Source organism: Lepus europaeus, chromosome 11 (genome assembly GCF_033115175.1).
Source record: "Lepus europaeus isolate LE1 chromosome 11, mLepTim1.pri, whole genome shotgun sequence".
NCBI classification, from domain to species: Eukaryota; Metazoa; Chordata; class Mammalia; order Lagomorpha; family Leporidae; genus Lepus; species Lepus europaeus.
In genome coordinates this window covers 30,305,489-30,332,534 of record NC_084837.1, presented here as the reverse complement: position 1 = coordinate 30,332,534, position 27,046 = coordinate 30,305,489, and the positions used below count along the sequence as shown (strand labels likewise).

Sequence of the window (27,046 nt, the reverse complement as noted above, 5' to 3'; positions counted from 1 at the left end):
TATATATTTCAGCTATCATATAAATGCCAAATCGAGATACAAAGTGAATACTTTTTGAGACTAAAGAAAGGGAAGATGATAAGTGAGGGTAGGGGATTAAGAGACTTGTACAGTAAAGAGTGGCCATTGGTTGAGGCAACTAGGACATTAAAAGAAATTAGTGAACTATGTTCTCTGATGAGACTGCTGAGTAGAATAAAAAATAGGATTTGTTGAAGGTGTGAAGTAGTTTACACCCTAGATTTTCCTTCTCTGGGTCATACAGCTAGTGGGAAAAAAACGGGTGTTTATTATTAGTAAAGGATGGAACTGGAGAAATTTTGGTATAAGTGAGAGGTGGGGCAAAGGTGAAGGGTCTTAATAAAAATGGGAAATTGAATAAAAGTTTTCATGTTGAACAATAAAATCACCAGTCTCATTGGTCGTCTTTGCCAATATTTTTGGAAGTTGAAAGATTTTTCTTTGGGGAACCATAACCCAAAGGAAAAGATGTACAGCACTGATTGTTCAACAGAATGTCATTCTGTCATTTACCAGTTGATAAACCCTGTCTAACTCCCGGTCCAGCTTTGTAATGTAAGTGAGTTTGAAGATCACCATATTTGAGAGACCAAAATAGTCAAAAGACATTCAGAAGAAACAAATATTGCTGAGAACAGAAGAAAATTTAATATGAAATATAGAGAAATAATAAGAGATATTACATCAGTGAAACAGGAACAGGAGACTTGAAAAGGATTATTCTGATCATAAGAAAATGGAATTTAGAGGCCAGTGCTGTGGTATAGTAAGCCAAGCCTCTTCTTATAGTGTCAGCATCCCATATGGGCTCCATGTCCTGGCTTCTGCTCTTCTGATCTAGCTCTCTGCTTATAACCTGGGAAAGCAGTGAAAGATGGCCCAAGTGCTTGGGCCCCTGCACCCACTTGGGAGACCCGGAAGAAGCTCCTTGCTCTTGGCTTCAGTTAAGCCCAGCTCTGGCCATTGCAGTCATTCGGGGAGTGAATCGGCTGATGGAAGACCTTTCTTTCTGTCCCCCCCCCCCCCCCACCTGTTACTCTGCCTCTTGAATAAATAAATCCTTAAAAAAAAGAAAATAGTAATTTAAAAACTTGGTGCATGTATCTTAAGTAGCAGTGAAAGAGATAGGAGAGTGTCTCAAAGTAGAATGAGTCAGAGGAATGGAAAAAAGTGGGGGGAAAAGTTTAAGTAGAGGGTCAATTCAAAATTCAAAATTTCTGTTGTAAAAGTATGTTTATCTTCTTTAGTTATTAAGACTCTTCATGTTTTAAACTCTTGTGATACTATTAACTGTCCTACGAAACAGGCAATGTATTAGTATATTTAGAAGTGAGAAAAGTAACTGAAGTATAATCACACAGCTATTAAAGGAAAGAAGTAGGACTCACCTTCCTTCCCCTTATAATATTTACCATACTGTATCTTTTATGCTGGCTTAGAAGAAAATTTTTCTTTTATTCTGTAGCTTTTGTTGCTTTATGTTGGCAGTTGGGAGTTATTGGTTCTTCTAAGAATAAACTGGTATTAGTAATGGACACATAGTAAATATTATGTTGGAGTATTTTATTAGAAAATAACTTTAGTGTATTTTTTTTTTGCTCTGATATGTGAAATAATATCAAAATGATCTCTCTAAGGTTAAGGCTGATGTTCTTAATCCTTTTTACAACAGTGTAATTGCAGGGTGTGAGTAGTTGACAATCTGTGAAGATGCAGGGGTGTGGTAAATTTGCTGATTTCAGAAGAAACATTTGAGTGCCACTTTAATATGCAGTTAGAATGAGGTAGGCAGCAAATGACTCAGGATGTATCAACCAACAATTAAAAAAAAACAACACTGAGCTATGAAATAAAAATGAACAAACCAGTGCCTGGTATGCATATTGAAAATTCATTTACAGATCCTTAAAAAATGATTTTTTTTTTTGGACAGGAAGAGTGGATAGTGAGAGAGAGCCAGAGAGAAAGGTCTTCCTTTTTGCCATTGGTTCACCCTCCAATGGCCGCTGCGGCCGGCGTATCTCGCTGATCCGAAGCCAGGAGCCAGGTGCTTCTCCTGGTCTCCCATGCGGGTGCAGGGCCCAAGGACTTGGGCCATCCTCCACTGCCTTCCCGGGCCATAGCAGAGAGCTGGCCTGGAAGAGGGAAAACCGGGATAGAATCCGGCGCCCCAACCGGGACTAGAACCTGGTGTGCCGGTGCCGCAAGGCGGAAGATTAGCCTGTTAAGCCACGGCGCCGGCCAAAAAAAAAAATTATTTTATTTATCTGGAAGACAGGGAGAGAGAGAGAGAGAGACAGACACAGACACAGACACACACACACACACACACACACAGAGATCTCCCATCTGCTGGTTTACTATTCAGATGCCTTCAACAACCAGGGCTGGGTCAGACCAAAGCTGAGAGCCAGCAACTCAGTCCAGGTCTCAGTTGAGTAATAGGGACCGTGCTACTTGAGTTGTCACCTTGCTGCCTCTCAGGGTGTGTATAAGCTGGAATAAGGAGTGGAGATGGGACTCAAACCCAGGTACTCTATGGGATGTGGGAATCCCAAGTGTATGTGTGTATTTGTGTGTGTGTGTTTGTGTCTGTCTGCCTTTCAAATAAATAACATAAATTTAAAGAAAAGGATAAAAACTTATTTTGTGGAAAAAAATTTTAAGTCCATGCATAGCTTTTTTCTTAATTCATAATTCACACAAATTCATATAATTTCCATGAATACTTTGAAGGTCTCAGATATGCAAGGATCTAAACAATTTTTTGTACCAAAATTATCTTTTAATTGCATTTCCCACAAACATTGTTATATTTTATTTTTAAAGATTTATTTTGAAAGTCGGAGTTACACTTAGAAGGAGAGGCAGAGAGAGAGTTCTTCATCCGCTGCTTTACTCTCCAAATAGCCGCTCTGAAACCAGGAGCCAGGAGCTTCTCCCAGGTCTCCCATGTGGGTGCAGGGGCCCAAGGATTTGGGCCATCTTCTACTGCTTTCCCAGGCCATAGCATCGAGAGCTGGATTGGTAGTGGAGCAGCCAGGACTGGTGCCCATATGGGACGCTTGCACTGCAGGCGGCGGCTTTACCTGCTACACCACAGTGTCAGCCCTACCACAGACTTTTTGCAATACTCTTGTATTTCAGGGATGAAACTTTCCCGTTTTAAAAAACTTTGTTCTAAGCTAAATGATTAAATCCTTCTGAAATTTTTATATCCTTGATCAGAATTTATTAGTTTTACTTTTAGCCTTCAGAACAGATGTTAAAGATACTACTATTTTCCTGTGATTGATAGTCAAGCTCTGAATTTTAAAATCTTTACTAGCCAGGGAACATTGAATTTTAAAAATGGTTACTTCATTGGAGAGCAGCCTTCTAAAAATGAAAGAATTAAATCCATATTTATTTCATTTTCATTCAGACACCCAACATCAAAATGGCAATTTTGTAACGAATTTGTTACATGACTATATTTATAATATAGAAACTAATAAACCATCTGATTACAACTTTCAGGGAGTGATCAAGAATCAAACTGATAAATTTCTTTGATAACTAAATAGAACTTTCTAAAGTTGTTGCTGTTGCCAGATAATTTTAGTAACGTGTAAGGTGTTTCTCTTGTGTGTTTCTACAGGTTATTAACTGAAAACAATAAATAGCCATGCAAAATTCCCACATAGATGAGTACAGAAATTCTAGCAATGGCAGCACTAACAACAGTTCAGAGGTAGTGGCAGAACACCCTCCTGATTTCAGCACTGAGATTATGAATGTTACGGAAATGGAACAGTCACCTGATGGCTCTCCCAGTGTGAACGCATCTGCAGAAGAAAGTGAAATGACAAATGCTGTGGACCTTCCAGTGACAGTGGCAGAAACAGAAGCAAATTTCCCTCCAGAATATGAAAAATTTTGGAAAACTGTAGAAAATAATCCACAGGATTTTACAGGCTGGGTATATTTGCTTCAGTATGTAGAACAGGAGGTTAGTAGTTATTTAAATTGCATAAAAGTTGACAGATTAATCAAGTAATACCAGCTTAGGCCTTAGTGCTTTATAATTAAAATTGGCTTTTTTAAAAAATAATTTTTAGGTTATATTAAATAAAATTATAGAAATAGCTTTTTAGCTTTGAAAATAACTTGTAATATTTGTGTGTGAATCATTGAATCAGTGTTGTATTTGCATAGTGGAAGCCTAATTTTTTTAATAATTGATGTAGGTGTGTAAAATTACTGAAGTAAAATATTGCCTTGCTATTTGACAAAATTACTTCCTTTTATTTCAGTTGCATTTGTAATAGAAAGGACTGTTGCATGTGTCCTTTTTGGCCTGCCATTTACTTAACTTTGTTGACAATATATTTAAAGGAATGATAAATATTTTTTGACAATCATTTATAAAATGTTTAAACACTTTGTTTTGTTTTTGTCAGAATCATTTGATGGCTGCCAGGAAAGCATTTGACAAATTTTTCATACACTATCCGTATTGCTATGGTTACTGGAAAAAGTATGCAGACCTTGAAAAGCGACATGACAACATTAAACAATCAGATGAGGTGCGTACATCACTGAATAAAGTTATCTCCATTAGGTACTGTAAGCCAATTAATAACAAGACAGACTTTTTTTTTGGCTGGCAGTATCTACCATTTATGGTCAAACAATTTTTATAGGGTATTTTATTTGCATTTGTCACTCTTGTGGCATTTGTAGCTAATATTTTCTCTCTTTGTTGGCAGGTGCGTTAAACCTCTACAGTTTGTCAAGCTTTGCAGTGCAAGCCTCTGTATTACACTGCAGCTTAACAAGTAGGGCAGGGCTTTTCTCTCACTTACATTTATTTCTCATTTTCCAAACAATATAGTTGGTTTGCTAGTCACATTTGCTACGTCTTTATTGCATTTTTGGTCAGACGCTGTCATTGATGCTCTAATGGGTCTGTGCCCTATGGTCTGTAACCCAAAGCCTGCCCACACAACCCGGTCAGAATGCAGGGACTGCTGCGCTTTGAAGATCAAGACTCTGCACGTGGGGATCAGAACATTGCCATGTTCTATCCAACCTCCACCCAAATGGTAATGGTAGATTATTTAAACAAAATTCCAGTAATTAGTATTTCTAAGGTTCACCGGATAACACAGTGTTGCCTCTCTGTTAAGAAATAATTAAATATTTGAAGTACAGTTTGTTGTTTTCTTCTTAGGTTTATCGGCGGGGGCTTCAGGCAATACCTCTTAGTGTTGACCTTTGGATACATTATATAAACTTCTTAAAAGAAACATTGGACCCTGGTGATCCTGAGACCAACAGTACAATCAGAGGGTATGTGAAACATTGATACTCCCTGTATTTGAAAATATTTATGAATAGGTATTCTGATGTTAACAGAACTCATGAATGCTAACCTGGAAATTCAACTTTTATGTGTTTCTCTCCCACTGTTATACTTGGTTGTTTAAAAAGCAGGTAATAAAGCACATCTCCGTTCTATACTCCTTTTCTTTCCTATGTTTTCATTCCATTGCCCTCAGTTAATGGCTTGGTCTATTGGTGTTCTTAGATGTTCATATTTATATGTGTGTTTTATTTATTCTTTGGCTTTTTTTTCTTTTTTGTAAATTTTATGTTTTGGAATCTCTCCCTACCATATATATATATATATATATATTTTTTTTTTTTTTTTTTTTGGAAAGAGTTATATATAGAGAGGGAGCCAGAGAGAATCGTACATTGCTGGTTTACTCTCCAACTGGCCACAACGGCCAGGGTTGAACCATGTTGAAGCCAGGAGTCAGAAGGTTCATCTAGGTCTCCTATGTGAGTGGTAGGGGGCCAAGTGCTTGGGTCATCTTCTGCTTTTCCCAGACTATTAGCAGGGAGCTGGATCAGAAGTGGAGCAACTGGGACATGAACTAGTGGCCATATGGAATGCCAGCATCGCAGGCAGTGTGGCTTTACCTGCTATGCTATAGCACTGGACCACCATGTATTTTTTAAGCCATTGAAAAAATATTTTAAACCACTGCACTACAGTGCTCCTGTGAAAGACTTCAAATACAGATTTCCATATAATCAGACCTGTCAGATAATTTGTAAGTTCCATTTTTTGCCCTCTCTTGGAGCTTTCCTGCCAAGACCCTCTCTTTTGTAATTGAAACTGGTTGTTGCCTACAGGTTCTGCCTTACTACAGTTTTCTTTGGATATCTTCTTCGTTTTGTTTTTAGGCAATGTCTTTACTTCACTCCTGGATTTCTTGCCCTGTTTATTACAGATTATTAATTCTCATTTTTTCTTGATACATGACTGCTTTTAGCAGAGTGAATTATATAGCTTGTTGATGTTGATAAAGGATGTTGGGGATGAAGAAATAATTTTAAGTTCCTGTATGGTATAGAATTTGGGGTTGAAAATACTTTATAGAGCTATGATGATATTCTCCTTTCTGTTATAACTTCTGGTATCACTGCTGAAAAGTCTGATACCATTTTTTTGGATTCTCTCTCTCTCTCTCTCTCTCTCTCTTTCTTTTTTGACTCATTTTATTTATTTGAAAGGCAGAGTTAACAAGGAGAGGCAGTTAAAAATAAAATATTTTTAAAAATCTTAAGCATCCATGGAGGAAAAACACAGAAAGAGAATACAGAGGGGCCAGCACTGTGGCACAGCAGGTAAAGCAACCCTACTTTTCACTATAACACGAAAACATCTCACTCCTATCTAACTATATCTTACTTCCTATTAATTAGCCTTTTCACTTCTCTCCCTCCCCTTAAGATTTTTTTTTATCTTTAGTGTAAATGCAGTTTTATAATATTCATTGATGTGAGTTTTCTTTTTCTTACACATTAGGGTTACTTATTGGATCTTTTCAATTTTGCATGCTCATGTCCTTCTATTTTTAGAAATATCATGTATGTCCTTACTTTGGTAATTAGCCTCCCTTGGTTTTCTCTTTTTTCATTTTTGAAAGGCAGAGAGAGATCGCCCATCCTCTAGGTCACCCATCTGTTGCCTACAATAGCTGGGTCAGATCAAAGCCAGGAGCTGGTATTGTGTCCAGGTACCGGGTTCTGGTTGCAGGGATCCTACCAATGATATCATCATCTGCTACATATCCCAGCTGTGCACATTAGCAGGAAGCTGGAATCTGGAGCAGAGCCGGATCATACCAGGCACTCTGATTTGCGATGCAAGTATCTCATGTAGCACTTAACTACCATACCGAACTGTGGTACCCCATCCCCTGTTTTTTGAAGATTTCTTTCATCTTTTTTTTTTTTTTTTTGGAAAGGTAAGGTGACAGGGAGAAACAGAAAAGAGAGCAGCTGGCGCCATGGCACAGGGGCATTAAAGCTCCAGCCTGCAGTGCTGGCATTCTATGTGGGTACTGGTTCGAGTCCTGGCTGTTCCACTTCCAATCCAGCTCCCTAAAAATTAACACACTTGGAAAAGCAGCAGAGGATGGCTCAAGTTCTTGGGTCCCTACACCCATGTGGAAGACCAGAAAGAAGCTCCTGGCTCCGGATTGGCCCTGCTCTGGCTGTTGAGACCATTTGAGAAGTGAACAAGTGGATGGAAAATTTCTCTTTGTCTCTACCTCTTTCTGTAACACTTTCAAATAAATAAAATCTTAAAAAAAAAAAAAAAAAAAGGTCATCCATATGCAGGTTCAACTCCCCAGATGGCCACAACAGCTTGAGCTGGGCCTGCCTGCAGCCAGGAGTTAGGAACTGCATCCTGGCCTCCCACATGGCTGACAGGGGTCCAAATTCTTAGGCCATCTTTGCTGCTTTCGTAGGCACATTGGCTGGGAGCTGGATTGGAATCAGGGCAGCTAGAACTTGAACTAGCACTTAAGGGATGCTGGCATTGCAAGTAGCAGCTTAACTTGTTATACCACGGTGCTGGCTTCCCTCTGTTGTTCTGATAGTTAGTGTTGGACCTCATGGTTTAATCATTGAATTTTCTTGTGTTCTGCCTCCTTATTATTCATCTCTTAGACTTTTTCCAGGTTTTTGGAGTATTTCCTTGTTTCTTGTATTGGATTTTTAATATCTGCCATCAGGTTTTTAATATCCTGAATTCTTTCTTGTTTTTTTGAATGTTCCTCTTATATCCTTCTATTCTTGTTTCATGGCTGCCTATATTTTTATTACTTCTTTGAAGATATTAAGGGTAATTGAAGTTTTCCCCTGTCTCAACACTGTTTTCTCTGAAGTTTTTGTTATTGTCATCTGAAATGTCTAATCTCTGGATTTTGTTGTTGTTAAGACTAGATATTAACAAGCTATATGGAATCTGTGTGTGTTTTGTATAGGGTGTTGCCAGCTAGCCAGCAAGGTTTTACAGTAGGGTGATCAGAAAGCCACTGAGGTTTTTGTTGGGAGATTTCCAGTGTTGATATCATTATATTTTATTCCTGAGCCAAGCAGTTTCTTCAGAGAAGCATTATCTGATCTACCTGAGGAATGTAAACTAGCTTCTGAAATCCCATAACTGGGTAGAAAAGGAGGTTGAAGATTTCTCACCATCGATCAAAGAGACGGTCATCTAAACATTCTGTATTTCGTCACTGTACAGTCCTTCCATCTCCTCCCTGTACTTTTCTTTGGCATATTAATTCATTAAGTACTTTGCTTTTTTTTTTTTTTTAAAGTTTTGTTTATTTGAAGGGCAGAATAACAAGAAGAGTAGGGGTCGAGAGACAGAGAAAGATGTTCCACCTGCTGGTTCACTCCCAAAATGGTTAGAAAAGCCAGGGGTGGGCCAGGCTAAAGCCAGGAGCCTGGAACTCCATTTGGGTGCCCCATGTGAGTGGCAGGGACCCAAGCACTTCGGCCATTCTCTGCTGTTTTTCCAGGCACATTACCATGGAGCTGGATTGAAAACAGCACCCAGCTCAAAAACCTGTGATCCAATATGAGATGCCTATACATTGCAAAGGGGAGCTTACCCCACTGTGCAGCGGCACTGACCCTAGCACATTAATTTCTTGAATCATTTTGGGTTTATTCTCCTGGAACCTTACAAACATACACATACACTTTTTTTTCTCTTTACATAAAGCATGTTTCCTTCAGTGTTGTCATGTCTTTTAACTTTGTTTAGTGTCTTTTATTTTTAAAGATTTATTTATTTGAAAGAGTTAAACAGAGAAGGACAGGCAGAGAGAGAGAGAGAGAGAGCAAGCAAGCGAGTGAGCGGTCTTCCATCCACTGGTTCACTCTTCAAATGGCCACAGTGGCTGGAGTTGCCCTGATCTGGAGCCAGGAGCCAGGAGTTTCTTCTAGGTCTCCTATGTGGGTTCAGGGGCCCAAGTACTTGGGCCATCTTCAGCTGCTTTCCCAGGCCATAGCAGAGAGTTGAATTGTAAGTGGAGCAGCCGGGACTTGAACCGGCTCCCCTATGGGATGCTGGCACTGCAGGTGGCGGTTTTATCTGCTGTGCCACAGGTCTGGCCCCTTGTTTAGTGTCTTTTATCACTGAATATTTTTTTCTTAATGTGGTTCAGTTTTTAATCTTACATTGATTTCTGTATTTTGTGCCTATCTTACCAAGAATATAAAAACTGAATTTTCTAATTGCTTTACAATTTTATTTGTCATTTATTCAGTCTGGCATTTAGTTTGTATTTGTTGTGAATTTGCTTTTGAATTTTTTTCCCCAATACTGAGTAGTCTAAGCATTATGCATTGACCTAAAAATACCTTATCATTTACTAGATGCTTTTTTTGTTTTTATGAGTTATTTATTTATTTGTTTGTTTATTTGAGAGGTAGAGTTACAGGCAGAGGGAAAGAGACAGAGAGAAAGGTCTTCCATCTGCTGGTTCATTCCCTGAATGGCCACAATGGCCAGAGCTTTGCCATTCTGAAACCAGGAGCCAGGAGCTTCTCCCAAGTTTTCCAGGCGGTGCAGGGCTCCAAACACTTGGACCATCTTCTGCTTTCCCAGGCCATAGCAGAAAGCTGGATCAGACGAGGACCAGTCGGCACATGAACCTGTGCCCATATGGGGTGCCAGTGCCACAGGCAGAGGTTTAACCCACAACACCACAGTGCCAGCCTCCATTTACCACATTCTTACACATGCACTGATTTTTTTTTTTTTTAATGTTTTAAGGTTTGATTTGTGATCATTTCCAGGTTGTTTTTGTTTTACTAAGACAGTGGTTCTTTTTCTTTGTTTATTTTTATTTATTTGCAAGAGTTAGAGAGGTAGAGACAGAGAGAGAGGTCTTCCATCTATTGGTCCACTCCCCAAATGTCTGCAACAGATGAATCAGGAGCTTCTTCCAGATCTCCCATGTGAGTGCAGGGGCCCAAGCATTTGCACCATCTTCAGCTGCTTTCCCAGGCATATTATCAGGAAGCTGGATCAGAAGTGGAGCAGCTGGGTCTTGAACCAGTGGGCATATGGTATGCTGGCATCACAGGCAGGGGTTTAACCCCTTACACCACAGTGCCAGCCCCAGTATTATGGGTTTTCAATAACTTTTAGGAAAAAGCCCATTACATTGTCCTTCTATAAAAACAGTTTTCATTTTTGTATAGTAGATGAATATTAGTTAGTTTTATTTTCCTTTTCCATCCCAAGTTCACTAGAGCTTTGATCAAGATTGTTTTAAAATTGTAGGATAATTTTAGGAATATAATTTTATAAAATCCCTCATAATTTTTTTTTTAATGAGTTTTGTGACTTTACTATAATTCAGTCATTTTATATGAAACGTTTTAGCACAGGTATGTAGAATATTATTAATGTATGCTTTTTTTTTTTTTTTTTATTTTTGACAGGCAGAGTGGACAGTGAGAGAGAGACAGAGAGAAAGGTCTTCCTTTTGCCGTTGGTTCACCCTCCAATGGCCGCCGTGGTAGCGCGCTGCAGCCGGCGCACCGCGCTGTTCCGATGGCAGGAGCCAGGTGCTTCTCCTGGTCTCCCATGGGGTGCAGGGCCCAAGCACTTGGGCCATCCTCCACTGTACTCCCGGGCCACAGCAGAGAGCTGGCCTGGAAGAGGGGCAACTGGGACAGGATCGGTGCCCCGACCGGGACTAGAACCCGGTGTGCCGGCGCCGCAGGGCGGAGGATTAGCCTGTTGAGCCACGGCGCCGGCCAAAATCCCTCATAATTTTAAGATAATATATTTTAAAAATATGTAACCAAAATTTTTATACCATTGCGATATTGAATATAATGATTACATTTTGTTTACAGAAATCTCAAGAAATCTGTCAAGTATTTTAAAATACTTATTTTTGTGATCAGTTTTAAATAAAGATTGTGGCGGGCTTTTAAGAAGTTCAAAACATATATATGTGTACTTCTTATTTTCTTACATGGCAGCTTGTTCCCTTGTTGGAAAATTAATTTTTTTAAAGGCAAGGCATGACTATTTTATTTTTATTTTCCCCCAGAAACCTTTTATTTAAGGTATATACACTTCCTGCATTTCATGGAGAATTAATTTTGATGGAAAGTGCTCCTTAAATTAAAATTTGCCTCTCAATAAATTCTTACTTGTTATAAACATTTTTGTCTTCTGCACTAAATGAATCTGTACAAGTATCTGTTAAGTATCAACTGTGTCACTCTAATCTGTTTGCAGTATGTACATTTTACTTTTTAATGTTACATTTATCTAACTTTTCTCTTTTTAAAGCAGCTATTTTGGGCTTTGCATTATTTCCTCTGCTTTCCTCTGCTTGAACAGGAAGGAGTTAAAAATATAAATTTCTGAATTTAGTATTATCTTCTAAATTTGAAAATAATACTTTAAAAGTGATACTTGTTTTGGAAATGTAACTTAAAAGTAATTTAATTTTTCAGAACTTTTGAGCATGCCGTTCTAGCTGCAGGAACAGATTTCCGATCTGACAGACTGTGGGAAATGTATATAAACTGGGAAAATGAGCAGGGAAACCTGAGAGAAGTTACAGCTATCTACGATCGTATTCTTGGTATTCCAACACAGCTGTATAGTCATCATTTTCAGAGGTAGGTGGAAAAATCTGATTTTTCAAATATTTATTACTTAGGTAATTAATTCCTAATATTACATATAATGCTTTTGAAATAGTATATAAGATTTTTACTAGAGTGAAACAGGGATACATTTTCTTGTTAATCACAATTTATACATTTTAAAATTTTTATGATTTTCCATATACTTTATAGAATATTGAAAATTTTACTGTTTTTATTTTTGTTTATTCATTTGAGAGAAGAAAGCAGAGAGAAAGCTCCCATCCTCTGGTTCAGTCCCCACAGTGGCACTTGGTTGGGACTGAAGCTGGGAGCTGAGAACTTAGTGCATGTCTTCCAAAAGGTATTGGGAATCTTACTACTTGAGCCATCACTGCTACTTCTTTACATTAGCAGGAAACTGGAGTCAGTGGCTGAAGCTGGGAATCAAACCTAGTCATTCCCATGCAGGATGTGGGTGTCTAACTACTAGGTCAAATGCCTGCCCTGAACTTTACTGTTTGTTACATAGAAGATTCTCCTTATCTATTTTAGGGATGAGGAAACATCAGAATCCTGTCTTGTCAGAGCAGTGATAGATTTATATACTATGTCCTGTGTATATTCACACAAAGTATCATTCTATTTTAATTTTCTGCTGTGATTTTCTTTAGTGGTATTTCTTTCTAATGGTAACTGTTAAAACAACTACTTCTGTGTACTGTGATTTCCATGATGTTTTCTTCTGTTTGTAAAGAATCCCACTGATGGGGTTTCCTACAAAATCCTTGTGAAAAAGTATGAGGACTGTTTTTTGTTTTCTTAAGTGACATATGATCTGCATTTTTGTCATTTTTAGGAGTAATATTGTATAAACTTAACTGCATTTTAAGTACATGACTTTCTGAATTTTTCTTTACAACAAAAAGAATTATGAATCATATGTAAAGTAGTGTGTAACTGTTTGCTAGAGATAAAAGAAATGGAACTAACTCAGAAACAGGTACCTTCTAGTTGTGAATATACTGTCTGCTTTTGATGAAATAGAGGAGGCAGACAGGTTTTTTTAGAATATAATGTACTAGGTGACACTTAAACATATTATTAACACAGGGTTTGGCCTATAGAAATGCCTTATTGAACTAGTGAATATGAAGGTACTTAAAATACATACAGACCAAAGGTGCCTTTTCAAAGACTAATTATTCCGTGATTTAAAGTATAGATAAAATTTTGTCATTATCAGAACTTTACTGATTGTGAGGGAAAAATTGGTTTACAAAAACACTTTATAACATTTGTCATATTCCAGACACTGGTTAATAACTCAATTTTCATAATAACCCAATGAGGTAGCTACTATTACTTTTTAAATGTGTAGGCACAGAGATTAGCATATTTGTAGAAGACCACAGTTGGTAAGTGGTTGGAAGCCAGTTAGAACTAAACATTGTCACTCCAAAGATCTTGATATATTTTCCAAATACTTTTTTATAGGAACTCCTCTAGAGTTTTTATGGCAGTTGAGGAATAGGCATTTGGCAGAGTGGTTAAAAGTATACTTGGGATACCTGCATCCCATATTGGAGTACCTGGTTTGAGTCCTGGTTCCTCCACTTCCAATCTAGCTTCCTGCTAATATGCATCCTGGAAGGTAGCAGATGATGGCTCAAATACTTGGAACCTAGGTAGGAGGGCTGGATTGAGTTCTAGACTCCGGGCTTTGGCCTGGCCTAGCTCTGGCTGTTGTGGGCATATGGGGTGTGAACTTATAGATGTAAGGTGAATGTGTGTCTTTTTCTTTCCATGTCTGCCATTCAAATAAAAAAAAAAAAAAATAAGAGAATGGTGCTTACATATACTGCCTATAATTTGCTGTTTTTCACTTAATATATTAAAAAATACTTTCCTTATCAGTTAATAGCAAAGTTACAAGTAGTCAGTATAAATAAATCTTGTAGTTCATATAAGCAAAATAATATACACGACTACTTTGAAAACTTGTTTTTTTTTGTCTAACATAAGCTCTGTGCTTAAAGTCATTTATTTTAGCACTTGATAGGTACCAACTGATATGTCATTTAAATTGTAAGAATTAAGACCCAAAGAAGGTCTTACTCTCAAGTAGGTCAGAAGTATAGAAGGAAGAGACATATTAAAAAGAAAAAGTGATATGGTAACGTTTCTATTGTGTACATTTGTATATTGAATTCGCACTGAGCATTTTTTCCAAGGGAATGTCTGATTTAAATCTTTAACATGAGGCCGGCGCCGTGGCTCAATAGGCTAATCCTCCGCCTGCGGCGCCGGCACACCGGGTTCTAGTCCCGGTTGGGGCGCCGAATTCTGTCCTGGTTGCCCCTCTTCCAGGCCAGCTCTCTGCTATGGCCTGGGAAGGCAGTGGAGGATGGCCCAAGTGCTTGGGCCCTGCACCCGCATGGGAGACCAGGAGAAGCGCCTGGCTCCTGGCTTCGGATCAGCACGATGTCCCGGCCGCAGTGGCCATTGGAGGGTGAACCAACGGCAAAGGAAGACCTTTATCTCTGTCTCTCTCTCACTATCCACTCTGCCTGTCAAAAAAAAAAAAAAAAAGAAAATTTCTTAAAGAAAAAAAAATTAAAAAAAAAATAAATCTTTAACATGAGCACTTTGTCATCAGTTCTGAATTCTCAAGCTAGCCTCTGGTAATTTCTAAGTGCTAGTGGTTTCCAAAAGTGCAGTATTGAGACATCTAGTCTGTCATTTGTGCCACCAATGTACCCATATTGTTACATGTATTGGCACTGACAACACTGCTTTGAATGTATGTCTTCTATATTCTCTGTGTGTCTGTCAGTTTCTGAGCCTTAATTTGTATGTCTATACTATACCTAGGAATAGAACACAATATATATTAGTTATGTGACCTGTCTATATTAAATAAACATTAGCTTTAGATGACTAAAAAATAGTGAAAAATTATTGGTTAATATTGTGCAACATTAGCATTTTAAAGAATATTTTATAATTTAGTAGTTAAACCATTTTATTTTTTTTAAAAGGCTTACCTACTTATTTGAAAGGCAGAGTGACAGGTTGAGGGCTGGAGAGAGAGATAATTTCCCTCTGTTGGTTCACTTCCAAAATGGCCTCAATACCCAGGGCCAGGCCAGGCCAGGCCAAAATCAGGAGCCTGGAACTCCATCTGGATCTCCTACATGAATGGCAGCCAAACACTCAGGCCATCTTCCACTGCCTTCCCAAGCACATTAACAGGGAGCCATATCAGAAATGGAGCGACTCAGGCTTGAACCAATTCTTATGTGGGATACTAACATCAGGGGCAGCTGTCCAACCCACTACACCATAATGCTGGCCCTGTGTTTTGTTTTATTTTTAAAGATTTATTTAGTTGTTTGAAAGGTAGAGTGACAAAGGAAGAATCAAAGAGAGAGAGATACCTGCCATCCACTGGTTCAGTCCCCAAGTGGCGCAATAGCCAGGTCTGGATCAGGCTGAAGCCAAAAGCCAGGCACTCCATCCTCATCTCCACATGTGTGACAGGGGCCCAAGCAGCTGGGCCATCCTCTGTTGCTTTCCCAGTAACATCAGCAGGGAGCTGGATTGGAAACAGAGCAGCCTGGACTTGAATTGGTGCTCCATTATGGGATGCCAACTTTGCAGGTCACAGTGCCTCAGTGACCAACCATAAGTCATTTTAAATTTATGTACTCTAGGCCGGCGCCGTGGCTCACTAGGCTAATCCTCCGCCTTGCGGCGCCGGCACACCGGGTTCTAGTCCCGGTCGGGGTGCCGGTTCTGTCCCGGCTGCCCCTCTTCCAGGCCAGCTCTCTGCTGTGGCCAGGGAGTGCAGTGGAGGATGGCCCAAGTTCAAGTTGGGCCCTGCACCCCATGGGAGACCAGGATAGGCACCTGGCTCCTGCCATCGGATCAGCGCGGTGCGCCGGCCGTAGCGCGCCGCGCCGGCCGTAGCGCGCCAGCCGCGGCGGCCATTGGAGGGTGAACCAACGGCAAAAGGAAGACCTTTCTCTCTGTCTCTCTCTCTCTCTCTCACTGTCCACTCTGCCTGTCAAAAAAAAAAAAAAAATTATGTACTCTAGTTATTTTTAAATTTTATTTGAAGCTTTTCATTTATATCCTGATTATAATTGAGTTTTAATACTCATCTTGGTGTTATATCTGTTCATTTTCTTTTTTTTTTTAAAGATTTGTTTATTGGAATGTAGTTACAGAGAGAAAATGTGGGGGGCCAGAGGGAGAGACATAGATCTTTTATCCACTGCTGCACTCCCCGAATGGCTGCAACAGCTGGAGCTGAGCTGATCCAAAGCCAGGAGCTTCTTGGTGGGGTCTCCCCATATGGGTGCAGGGTCACAAGTACTTGGGCCATCTTGCACTGCTTTTCCAGGCACATTCGTAGGGAGCTAGATCAGAAGTGGAACAGTTGGGACCCATATTAGGATGTCAGCACCACAGGTGGCAGTTTAACCTGTGCTACAGCGCTGGCCCCAAGCCTGTTCATTTTCATACTACTAATTTGAGAGTTACTTCATTTTTTCTTTCTCTAAAATAAGGCACTCTGTTTTTTGCCTCCTGCTATTGAAGTAGGTTAAGTTAGCTTCTGTATTGTCTGACTGCAAAATTTAAGTTAGTTTCTAGTGTATTTACATATGCTTATTAAAGAAACTTGAGGGAGAAAATTGCACAAGATTATAGCAGATGATACATGTGCAACCATGTCAGATAATTATGTTGATGATTTGAGGTAGGTCTGGTTCAGGATAGGAAAAAAATTTATTTTTAAAAATTTATTTATTTGAAAGAGTTACACAGAGAGAGAAGGAGAGGCAAAGAGAGAGGTCTTCCATCTGCTGGTTTATTCCCCCGATGGCTACCATGGCCTGAGCTGCGCTGATCCGAAGCCAGGAGCTTCCTCCAGGTCTTCCCACTCATGTACAGGGGCCCAAGGACTTGGGCCATCTTCTACTACTTTCCCAGGCCATAGCAGAGAGCTGGATCGGAAGTGGAGCAGCTGGGACTTGAACCAGCGCCCAGATGGGATGCCGGCTCTGCAGGCAGCAGCTTTATAAACCTGCTATGTCACAGCACTGGCCCCCAAATTTATTTAAGTACATTAAATTTTAGTCTGAATGCAAGGTAAAAGCCCTTATAAAGTGATTATACCAAGAGAGGGATGATCATCTTTGCCATTTAAAAAATTAAAATTCTTTTTTTAAATTAGAGGCAGATAGAGAAAGAGATAGTGAAACCTCCTATATGCTGATCGACTCCTCAGATGCTCATAATGGCTGGGGCTGGGCTGGCCTGGGCTGAAGCTGGGAGCCAGGACCTCAATGTGGGTCTTCCCCATAGGTGGTAGAAACCCAGTTATTTGAGCCATTACCCCTGTTTCCCAGGGTCTGCATTAGTTGAAGCTGAAGTCAGGAGCCAGAGGTGTGTATCAAAGCTTGGTACTCCAATGTGGAGTACAGGCATCTTAACCACTGGACTTAAATGCTTGTCCTACTAATTTTATGCTTGCTTTTTAGTAACATTTCTGATAGCAATATTGGGGTGGGATTGGGAGGTGAGACTAGAGGCTGGAAGATCAGTTTATTTTTATTGGGGTGAAAAGTGAGGAGGTTGTGAAGATGTATTTGGAAAGTAGAATCAATAGGACATAGTATTGATTGGAGTGTGGGTGATAGGTAGAGAAGATTAGGAAATGTAGTGGTTGACAGGACCTTTAATCAAGATTAGAAATGTTGAGGGTGTTAATTTTTAGATGAAGATGACACACATTTAAGACATGTTGTATGTGAGATTCCTGTAGTACATAAAAATTGAGATTGTAGCTAGTTTAAATTCTCAACCTGATTTTCTTTTTGTTTTTATTTGAGAAGTAGAGTCACAGACAGAGGGAGAGATAGAAAGATCTTCCATCTGCTGGTTCACTCCCCAAATGACCACAATAGCCAGAGTTGGCTGATCTGAAGCCAAGAGCTTCTTCCACGTCTCCTACACTGGTACAGGGGTCCAAGCACTTGGGCTATCTTCCATTGCTTTCCCAGGCCATAGTCAGAGAGCTGGATTGAAACAGAAGGCTTAGCCTACTAGGCCACAGCACCAGCCCCTCAATTTGGTTTTTCAATTGACATTTGTATGTATATAACTTGGCATATGTGAATAAAATAATGGCATTTTCTTCAAAAAATCTCTATAGATTAGCTCAAAATTATATTTCTTTAAGCAGAGTGTTGGTACTGAATATGGTAACCTGGAATTTAGGTAAAAGGCCTATACTTGTGGTAATAGTTTTGAGTCATCATAGTATACAGGGAATTACTATTTCAAGGTGCACTAATAAGATTAGTCAGAAAGTATATAAAATGGAGAACAATATGGAGAGTGGAATTTTTCAGTATATTATCATTTAGGGCAGGTAGGAAGGGGGGAACCCAGAGCAGATCAAGCAGCAGAGACTTGGAGGAAGACCAAGAAAGTAGTAACCTAGGAGCCAAGAGAGGAGGAAAGTTCTAAAAGTATGGTGTGGTTCACAGCCATGAACCAAAGCTGTTACTAGGATAGACTACTCAAAATAAGTGTCCATTTAATTTTGCATGTAAGTGATCAATTGTGACCTTCCTTAGGGCAATTTCATTGGATCAGTGAGCACGCACACAGGTGTTAAGGCTGGGAAGGACCTGTTAATATTTGTTCATCATTTGCAAGTGATCATTTATAATTTATTTATTTATTTGAATGGCAGAGTTATAGAAAGAGAAGCAGACATGGAGAGAGATATCGAAAGAGAAGCAGACATGGAGAGAGATATCTTCTGTCTGCTGGTTCACTCCCTAAATGGCTAGAATGGCCATGGCTGAACCAGGCCAAAGCCAAGAGCCCAGGAGCTTCTCCTGGGTCTCCCATTTGGGTGCAGGGGCCCAAGCACTTGGGTCATGTTCCACTGCTTTTCCAGACACATTAACAAGGAACTGAATGTGAATGAACCAGAGCCCATATGGAATACTGGCTTTGCATGTGGCAGCCGTGATCATTTACTTTTTAAATATGGATTGGCATACTTAGTTTTATTGAACTTTGCAAGAATTTTCCATTTTGCAAATGAGGAAACATTTAAAAAAGAAGAAAATTTTCCTAAATTCAGGTAACTGATAACAGAACTGGAGTTTGCATTTTGCCTGTTCCCACCTTCTCCATTGTATTGTAAAGACAGTTAGGAAGAGGAGATGTTTGTGGACTGTTTCATCAAGTGATCAACTTTCACTAAAGAAAGAAAGAAGAAATAGGATATGACATTTTGGTTTCTTTCTTTAAATCAGTTCCTTTGGAATAAAGTGTAATAGAAATATAACAAGCATTCTAAAATTGTGATTTTTATATAGAGCATCTATTTTTTATTATCTTTCTTTAGATTTAAAGACCATGTACAGAATAACTTGCCTAGAGATCTTTTAACTGGTGAACAGTTTATCCAGCTGAGAAGGGAATTAGCGTCTGTTAATGGGCATAGTGGTGATGATGGTCCCCCTGGTGATGATCTCCCATCTGGAATTGAAGACATAACTGATCCAGCAAAGGTAAAGAGACTTACTCAAAAGTCTTTCAAGATGTGAGAAACTATATCTTATATCCACTCACTGCATGTGTGGTACAGTGATAAATTATACCTCTATTTTACCCAGTGATTTGTAACTTGTTTAATATTTGGGACAGTTGAGTATTCTTTAGCTGATGTTTTCAAATTTCAGGTATTATTGAAACACCTAGAAATAACATAGCTTAGGAGAGATATTTTGCCTAGGTGGTGATTTACTAGTCATATTACAAAAGCACAGGTAAAAAACTGGTTTTTTAGGATGTTGCATTTTAAATGTTAGTTATATTAGTTGGACTTTGAATATAATTGCTAATAATTAAATCTCACCACTATTCTAAGACTATAGTATCTGAGATACCGAAAAATACTAGTATATAACTTTTGAGATTTTTCTTTTTCTTTCCAAGCTAATTACTGAAATAGAAAACATGAGACATCGAATCATTGAGATTCATCAAGAAATGTTTAATTATAATGAACATGAAGTTAGTAAAAGGTGGACATTTGAAGAAGGTGTAAGTGTTTTTGTTTTATCATAGTCTTCAAAATAAAAACATAAAAATAATATATTTTTCTTCTAGTTTGGATAGTAATCTATCACTTTACTTTTACATGTTTAAGTAATAAGGTGAGTGTTCATTTATTGTTCCCATTATCTATTTTATAATCTTACTGAATTTAGACTTACTCTTGATTATGAAGATATTTCTGCTTAATCTGAACAATTTCATTATTCAGTTTTTTTAAAATCAACCTTATTTGGTTATACTTTACATACAATAAAGTGTACCAATTTTAGGTGTTTAATAAAGTGAGTTTTTTCTCACAGTTTTAATTCCTTTTTCTGTTTCTTTCTGATAGTTTTATTGAGATAAAATTCACATGCCACACAAATCATCCATTCAAAGTGTTTAAGTTTTAGTATATTCAAAGATAAATAACTATCACCACATCTTCATCATCTCAAAGAAAACAACAACTACCACTCTCTCTGTTCACTGCCCCTTACCCCAGCTCACCTTTGACTCCCCTCCTTTAGCCCCAAGGTACCACTAATATACTTTTTCTTTCCATAAATTTCCCTACAAATGGCCTTTCATGTGATAGAATCATAGTATGTGATTTTTTTGTTGTTGTTGCTAGCTGTAAAATGGGCTTTGGGAAAAAAAAAAAATATATATATATATTTATATACATATATACACTAATTACCACAATAGTCAACAGTCAAGATACAGAAATATTGTCAGTCCACAAGATCTCCTTAGGTCCTTTCTGGTCACTCCTAGGCCCTGGCAACCACTGTTTTTATGTTCTAATTGTTAAATTGACAACAAAGAATAAAATTTCATATACATAAGGAATATTTCTGTCAAAAATTGATTGAATGGAAAATGCATGCTACTTTATTTGTAAATCCTGAGGAATTTAAGTTTTTTAACTAAAAGGATTTTAATTATGAAATAAGTGGACTAAAAACACTTTCATTCATTATCATCAATTATAATTTAAATAACTTGTATTTTTACTTTTGAATATTTTAGAATTAGTATTGATACTTTCATGCCACATCACAATTGTTTTACAGATTAAAAGACCTTATTTTCATGTGAAACCGTTGGAAAAGGCACAACTTAAAAACTGGAAAGAATACTTAGAATTTGAAATTGAAAATGGGACTCATGAACGAGTTGTGGTTCTCTTTGAAAGATGTGTCATATCATGTGCCCTCTATGAGGAGTTTTGGATTAAGGTAAGCAAATTCTATTCTCTTAAACTTGAATACATTATAAACATTGATCTAGTGACTAACCTTTTTTGTACTTCTGTTGAATGTTGTTCATATAACTATATCTGTTGCATTAGGAGATGGTCTGCTTGCAACCAGATTTGACTGCTGCATATGCCAACCTCGTTGCCTCTCTTCGTCCTTCCTTACAGAAACTAGTCTAGTGGTTCAATAAAGGTGCTGAATGGGTTTAAAAATAGAATTTTATCGTTCTGTCACATATTTAATGGCTTGTTCAACTGTAAATTATTCAATACTTCCTTTTTTCTGTATGTAGTATGCCAAGTACATGGAAAACCATAGCATTGAAGGAGTGAGGCATGTCTTCAGCAGAGCTTGTACTATTCATCTTCCAAAGAAACCCATGGTGCACATGCTTTGGGCAGCATTTGAGGAGCAACAGGGTAAGAATGAAGAAATGTAGTTATATATTTTGGGGATTTTAAGTTATTTCAGGATAAATTTACAGAAGTTGTATGTTGAGGGATGGCATAAAGCAGAGTTTTACTAACTTTTCCTCTGAAGAAGCAGATAGTAAATAATTTAGGCTTTGAAGGCCATGTATGCTCCTTCATAACAATTCAACTCTGTCATTATAGCTCAAAAGCAGCCATAGGTAATACATAACAAATGGGCATGGCAGTTCTTTATTAAGAAGGCATAGGGCTAGACTTAGCCCTCAAGTTGTTTGCCATGTCTGGTGTAAAGACTATTTCAGAAGTTTAAATGAAAGAATAAACACTTAATTACTATTTCCAGGCAATATTAATGAAGCCAGGAATATCTTGAGAACATTTGAAGAATGTGTTCTAGGATTGGCAATGGTTCGTTTGCGAAGAGTAAGTTTAGAACGGCGGCATGGAAATATGGAAGAAGCTGAACATTTGCTTCAGGACGCCATTAAAAATGCCAAATCAAATAATGAGTCATCATTTTATGCTATCAAACTAGCTCGACATCTTTTCAAAATACAAAAAAACCTTCAAAAATCAAGAAAGGTGCTTTTGGAAGCAATTGAAAGAGACAAAGTATGTATTCATTTTTTTGACTTTCATTTAAAAAAAAACTGGTCAGTTTTTTTTCACTTTGGCAACTATGATGAAAAATTTGGTCTGTATGTAATATGTTTTATTACTAAATGAGGACAACAGTCCCTCTAAACTGATGTTGCCATTAAAAAGTTTGTTTTTCAGATTATTTTTAATTAGAAGTTTAAGAAAATTAAGATTATCATACTTAAAATGTTGCAGATGTTGTGGCATCTTCTGTTTTCCTCTTAGAAACTAAAAAGACGTTTTGATTATTGGGTAAAACAGAGGGCCTGCAAGGACACTTCTGAACAAAAACATTATAGTTCCTACAGTGTAGCAAATGCAGCCATGAGACAATTTTCCTGTTGCAGAGTATTTTCTTTTAAATTGATAAATGGCAGTGTATTGGAAGTTTGTTATATTTTAGGTTTTTAGCTAATGTAGGTCTGTTTAAGAGAGAGTTTTTATAAAGGATTGCTTTCAGCTGCAGTTTAAGATGTTTATAGTTGTAGTAAAGATGTAATCAGAACTGTAGAGATCAATTATATTTTATTTTCTAATTGTTAATTCTAATTCTAATGTTAAATATCAAGACAGAATGTAAAATTTTAGTATATTGTCATTTAGCAGTTTGCATTGTTAAATTGGGAAGAACTAAAGGTGCTAATGAGAGTTTTTGCCCCTTTATATGTATGCTGAAGATATTTAACAAGCTATATTTTAATAAAGTTTTCAATTTTTAGTTTGACACATAAAAATTAAGGCATCTTAAATATCTGTCCTCTAAAATGGAATCTTTTAGAAGTAGTAATTTGTCCTACTTTTTTCTTTACAGGAGAACACAAAATTATACCTCAATTTACTTGAAATGGAATATAGTGGTGATCTCAAACAAAATGAAGAAAATATCCTCAGTTGTTTTGACAAAGCTGTACATGGTTCATTACCTATTAAAATGAGAATTACGTTCTCTCAGAGAAAAGTGGAATTCCTTGAAGATTTTGGTTCCGATGTTAATAAGTAAGATCTTTGTTATATTATCTATTTGAATGGCAAACAATCATTTTTTAAAGGGAATTTGATGATTATTACAAATTAGTAATGGGACAAGGTCTGTACCCTGAAACAGTCAGTATGTGGGTCAATAAAGATGGATGCATTAATCTGAAAAGGAATGCCGTTTATCTGGATTCAAGAAAGAGGATGAATATGGTTTCACAGGTCATGTCTAAATGGCCTCATTGTCCTGTACAAAACCTGACAGTTGAGTGTGGTAGAAGGGTTAAATTTTAGGGTATATAGAAGAAGAACAGTATAAGATTTAAACCGGCTTAACAGAAGTAAGTAAATAACGGCCAGAGCGTTGCTAAAGCTACAGTCTCATCGGCTTCCAGTAAGGAAATATCCCATTGTCTGTACCATCTCCTGATTATTCTAATTTAGCATGATTTCCTTTGAAACCATGTTGGATAAACTCTGAATTACTTGTGCGTGAGTGTGTTTTCAGTGGTTGTAAAATCATCATCCTATATATAAAGACTTAAGTTGAGCAATAAATATACCACTTAGGATAATTTTGAAGTAAGTTGTCATTGATATACTAGAATTGAAAATTCTAATGAGTTAATAAAGGGCCAGTGTTGTGGTATAAGCTCCTGCCAGCTGCTCTGCTTCTGATATTGGTTCCTGCTAATATACCTGCAGAAGATGGCTCAATTATTTGGGCCCCTGTCACCAAAGTGGGAGATCAAGATGGAGTTCCTTGCTTTGGCATGGATCAGTTTAGGAAGTGAATCAGTAGATGAAAGATCTGTTGTCTGCTCTCTGTCATTCTTCCTTTCTAATAAATAATCTTTTTTTTTTTTTAAATGAGTTAATACAACAGCTAATATTTATTGAGTACTTGGCCTCATGATAAATGTTTTACCTAAAATTCATAGCAATGTGAGGAATATTTATTTGTTCTTTAATAGATGACAAAGGAAAGAAAGGTATTAGGCAGTTTTTTCCAAGATCACTTAGCCATCACATAGTGGGGTTGGGATTAGAACTTACTTCAGAGTCTCTGCTCTTAAGTACCTCATGTACTATACAAGCATACTTTAAAATGTTTGTGGAAAAATGTTATCAAATGATAAATTTCAATGCAAAAGAATTTGGGAATCTGCATAGTTTTTTTTTTTTTTTTTTTAAAGCAAAAAGATCCTGGTTTAGTGGGAACATAAACTGGCTATAAACAATAATTGAATGGAAAAACAACCATTTCTACCATATACAGTACAGAGACAGATTCCCCATACAGTGTTTCTCTCCAGCAGCAGATGAGACCAAGAACTCAGTCCAGGTCTCCAAATTGGGTGGTAAGAACCCAATTATTTGAGCCATCACATGATGCCTCCTAAGATTTGCACAAGTAGGAAGCAGGAATCAAGATGGGGGCCAAGTAACAAACCAAGGTACCAGTGTGAGATGCCATTGTCTTAACTGCTGGGTCAAATGCTTGCCCCTCTAAAGGACACATTTGAATTTGACAATAGGCATAGATTGGAGGTTCAACACAAAGGTACTGTGTAAGCCCTTGCAAATATAAGGAGGGCCTGAGTATTAGGACTAAGATTGTTGTATTAAAATATATGAAGAATGAACCACTTAGAAATTTATAGTTTCACAACTTACAATCTTAAAAAAGTGTAGTTTTTGTGTATTCCAGAAGATTTTTTTTCTTTGCCTCTTAGGCTTCTAAATGCTTATGATGAACATCAGACCCTCCTAAAAGAACAGGATTCTTTAAAAAGGAAAGCAGAAAATGGGTATGTGACTTCTTGCTGAATTAGTTATATTGTGGAAATACCTTTAATGATGTATCCTTAAGTATTACATGTATGTTTTAACTGTGATATCTTTTATTGACTTTTTCAAATAATGAAAATAAAGTACAAAAGTGACATTTATTCTTCATCTGTGGTAGTTTTGAAAGTTTCCATTCTGACCTTTTCTGCAGATCAGAAGAACCAGAGGAGAAGAAAGCACACACAGAAGATACAACTTCATCATCTACACAGATGATTGATGGTGATTTACAGGCAAATCAAGCTGCTTATAATTATAGTGCCTGGTATCAAGTGAGTCCATATAATTATAATTCTTTGTTGATAAATGTTGTTAAAAGCTTAAGTTAGGATTTCTTTATTGTGGCATAGTGGGTTAAAACCACTGCCTGTAATGCTGGCATCCCATAAGGGCCCCCGATTGTTCATGTCGCAGCTGCTCCACTTCCAATCCAGTGGGAAAAGCAGTGGAAAATGGCCCAGCCCTGACACTGCAGCCATCTGGAGAGTGAACAAAACCTGAGATCTCACCCTCACTCTTTTTGTAACTCTTTCAAATAAATAAATTTTAAAAACAAAACACTGCTTTTGTTCCAAATTATCTTTTGTGGTTAAATATTAGAATTCAGCAGTGAACATATACTTTGTGGTTAAGTATGTCTGTGCTTTCATTGTGTTTTTGTATCTGTGTTAGTCAGCCATAGTTCTAGGATGCTAACATGTTTACTTTTACTTTTCAGTACAATTATCAGAATCCTTGGAATTATGGACAGTATTATCCTCCCCCTCCAACCTGATGGCAAAATGTACATTTCAGATGGAGTGTGTGAAAAGTATAAAATTATTTTTTTTAAACGAGGGATGTGAACATAGTATAAACTTGTTGTATTTGATAACTTGTCTTCCCTGTTTCTGTGTAACATGATTTGTTAATAGGGGAAAAGTCAGGTAGTAGCTTACCACAGATACTATTTCCTACCATTTATAAAATTTACTTTTTATTGGAGAACTATTTTTTTGATTTTTGCATTAAGTGATCTAGAATTCTTTTGCAAAGCATTTGCAACAGAGTTTTATAGCCTTAAGGGTAGGAAAAAAAAAAACTGACTGGAAATCATGTCAGTGTAGTACAAGATTCTGAAAACATAAGGGCTGGTTATTAAGGAATTACCTCCTCTGTAAAAAACCAACCAGTTTAAACTTTTGCTGACAGTGGTTTGTCTGTTTCAGTTATAATTGTGAATTTGGATCTGATGGCAGAGGTACATTATTAAAATACTATGCCTTGGAATAGATTATAAGTGAGAAAATGGAAAAATGTTTGCATCCCTTTAAAAAATGAAAATCATATCAAAAATGTTTCAGGAGACTTTGTATTTAGAATATTCATGTAAAACTTGTGAGCAAGCTTTCATTTTGATCGAACTGATCATCATTTTTGTAATAAAACTGAAGACTCATCCAGTAATTGTTTGAGTTTATTTTGGGGGGCACTTAATACTGCCATTCTGCTCAGCACTATTAGTGCTTTAGTGGTTTCGAAGTACACTTTCCCCAAATTCAGTTCATTGTCTTCCTGCCAGAATCTTTTAAGACCTTTTGGCTTTCTGCTTCCATTCAAGCTCTTTGCTTTTACTTTTCACCATAAAGAAGTACCTAAAGATATTTATATGAGTGTCCCTCACAAAGCTGTCTGAACAGTCTTATTAGGGTTTACTCTCTGCTTAGATGTAGTTCTTAACTCTGATTATGTAATCAGAATGTTAATAGAGTAACACCA

The 27,046-nt window shown here is 37.5% G+C and overlaps 1 protein-coding gene and 1 non-coding gene across 7 annotated transcripts in view; both read left to right on the top strand.

Annotated features, from left to right (window-relative positions):
- PRPF39 (pre-mRNA processing factor 39) overlaps positions 1–26,911 on the top strand; it is a 33,871-nt gene extending 6,960 nt beyond the window's left edge. Inside the window, exons 1-14 of one of the 6 annotated variants that reach the window (XM_062205204.1) lie at positions 4,509–4,589; positions 4,773–4,841; positions 4,946–5,108; positions 5,237–5,355; positions 11,863–12,030; positions 19,433–19,598; positions 20,026–20,133; positions 21,207–21,371; positions 21,685–21,811; positions 22,167–22,435; positions 23,274–23,458; positions 25,174–25,248; positions 25,440–25,560; positions 26,007–26,911. In XM_062205204.1, the coding sequence (XP_062061188.1) occupies positions 5,022–5,108; positions 5,237–5,355; positions 11,863–12,030; positions 19,433–19,598; positions 20,026–20,133; positions 21,207–21,371; positions 21,685–21,811; positions 22,167–22,435; positions 23,274–23,458; positions 25,174–25,248; positions 25,440–25,560; positions 26,007–26,063 (1,647 nt within the window). In that variant the 5' untranslated portion in view covers positions 4,509–4,589; positions 4,773–4,841; positions 4,946–5,021 and the 3' untranslated portion in view covers positions 26,064–26,911. Of the gene's footprint in view, positions 1–3,661; positions 4,013–4,463; positions 5,109–5,236; positions 5,356–11,862; positions 12,031–19,432; positions 19,599–20,025; positions 20,134–21,206; positions 21,372–21,684; positions 21,812–22,166; positions 22,436–23,273; positions 23,459–25,151; positions 25,249–25,439; positions 25,561–26,006 lie in introns of those variants that run through there. The other 5 variants (XM_062205200.1, XM_062205203.1, XM_062205206.1 and 2 more) reach the window with 5 other exon arrangements.
- On the top strand, positions 22,495–22,580 carry LOC133770847 (small nucleolar RNA SNORD127). Its single transcript, XR_009867527.1, has one exon. It is a non-coding gene; the product is annotated as a small nucleolar RNA SNORD127 (small nucleolar RNA).
- Positions 26,912–27,046: the final 135 nt, after the last annotated feature.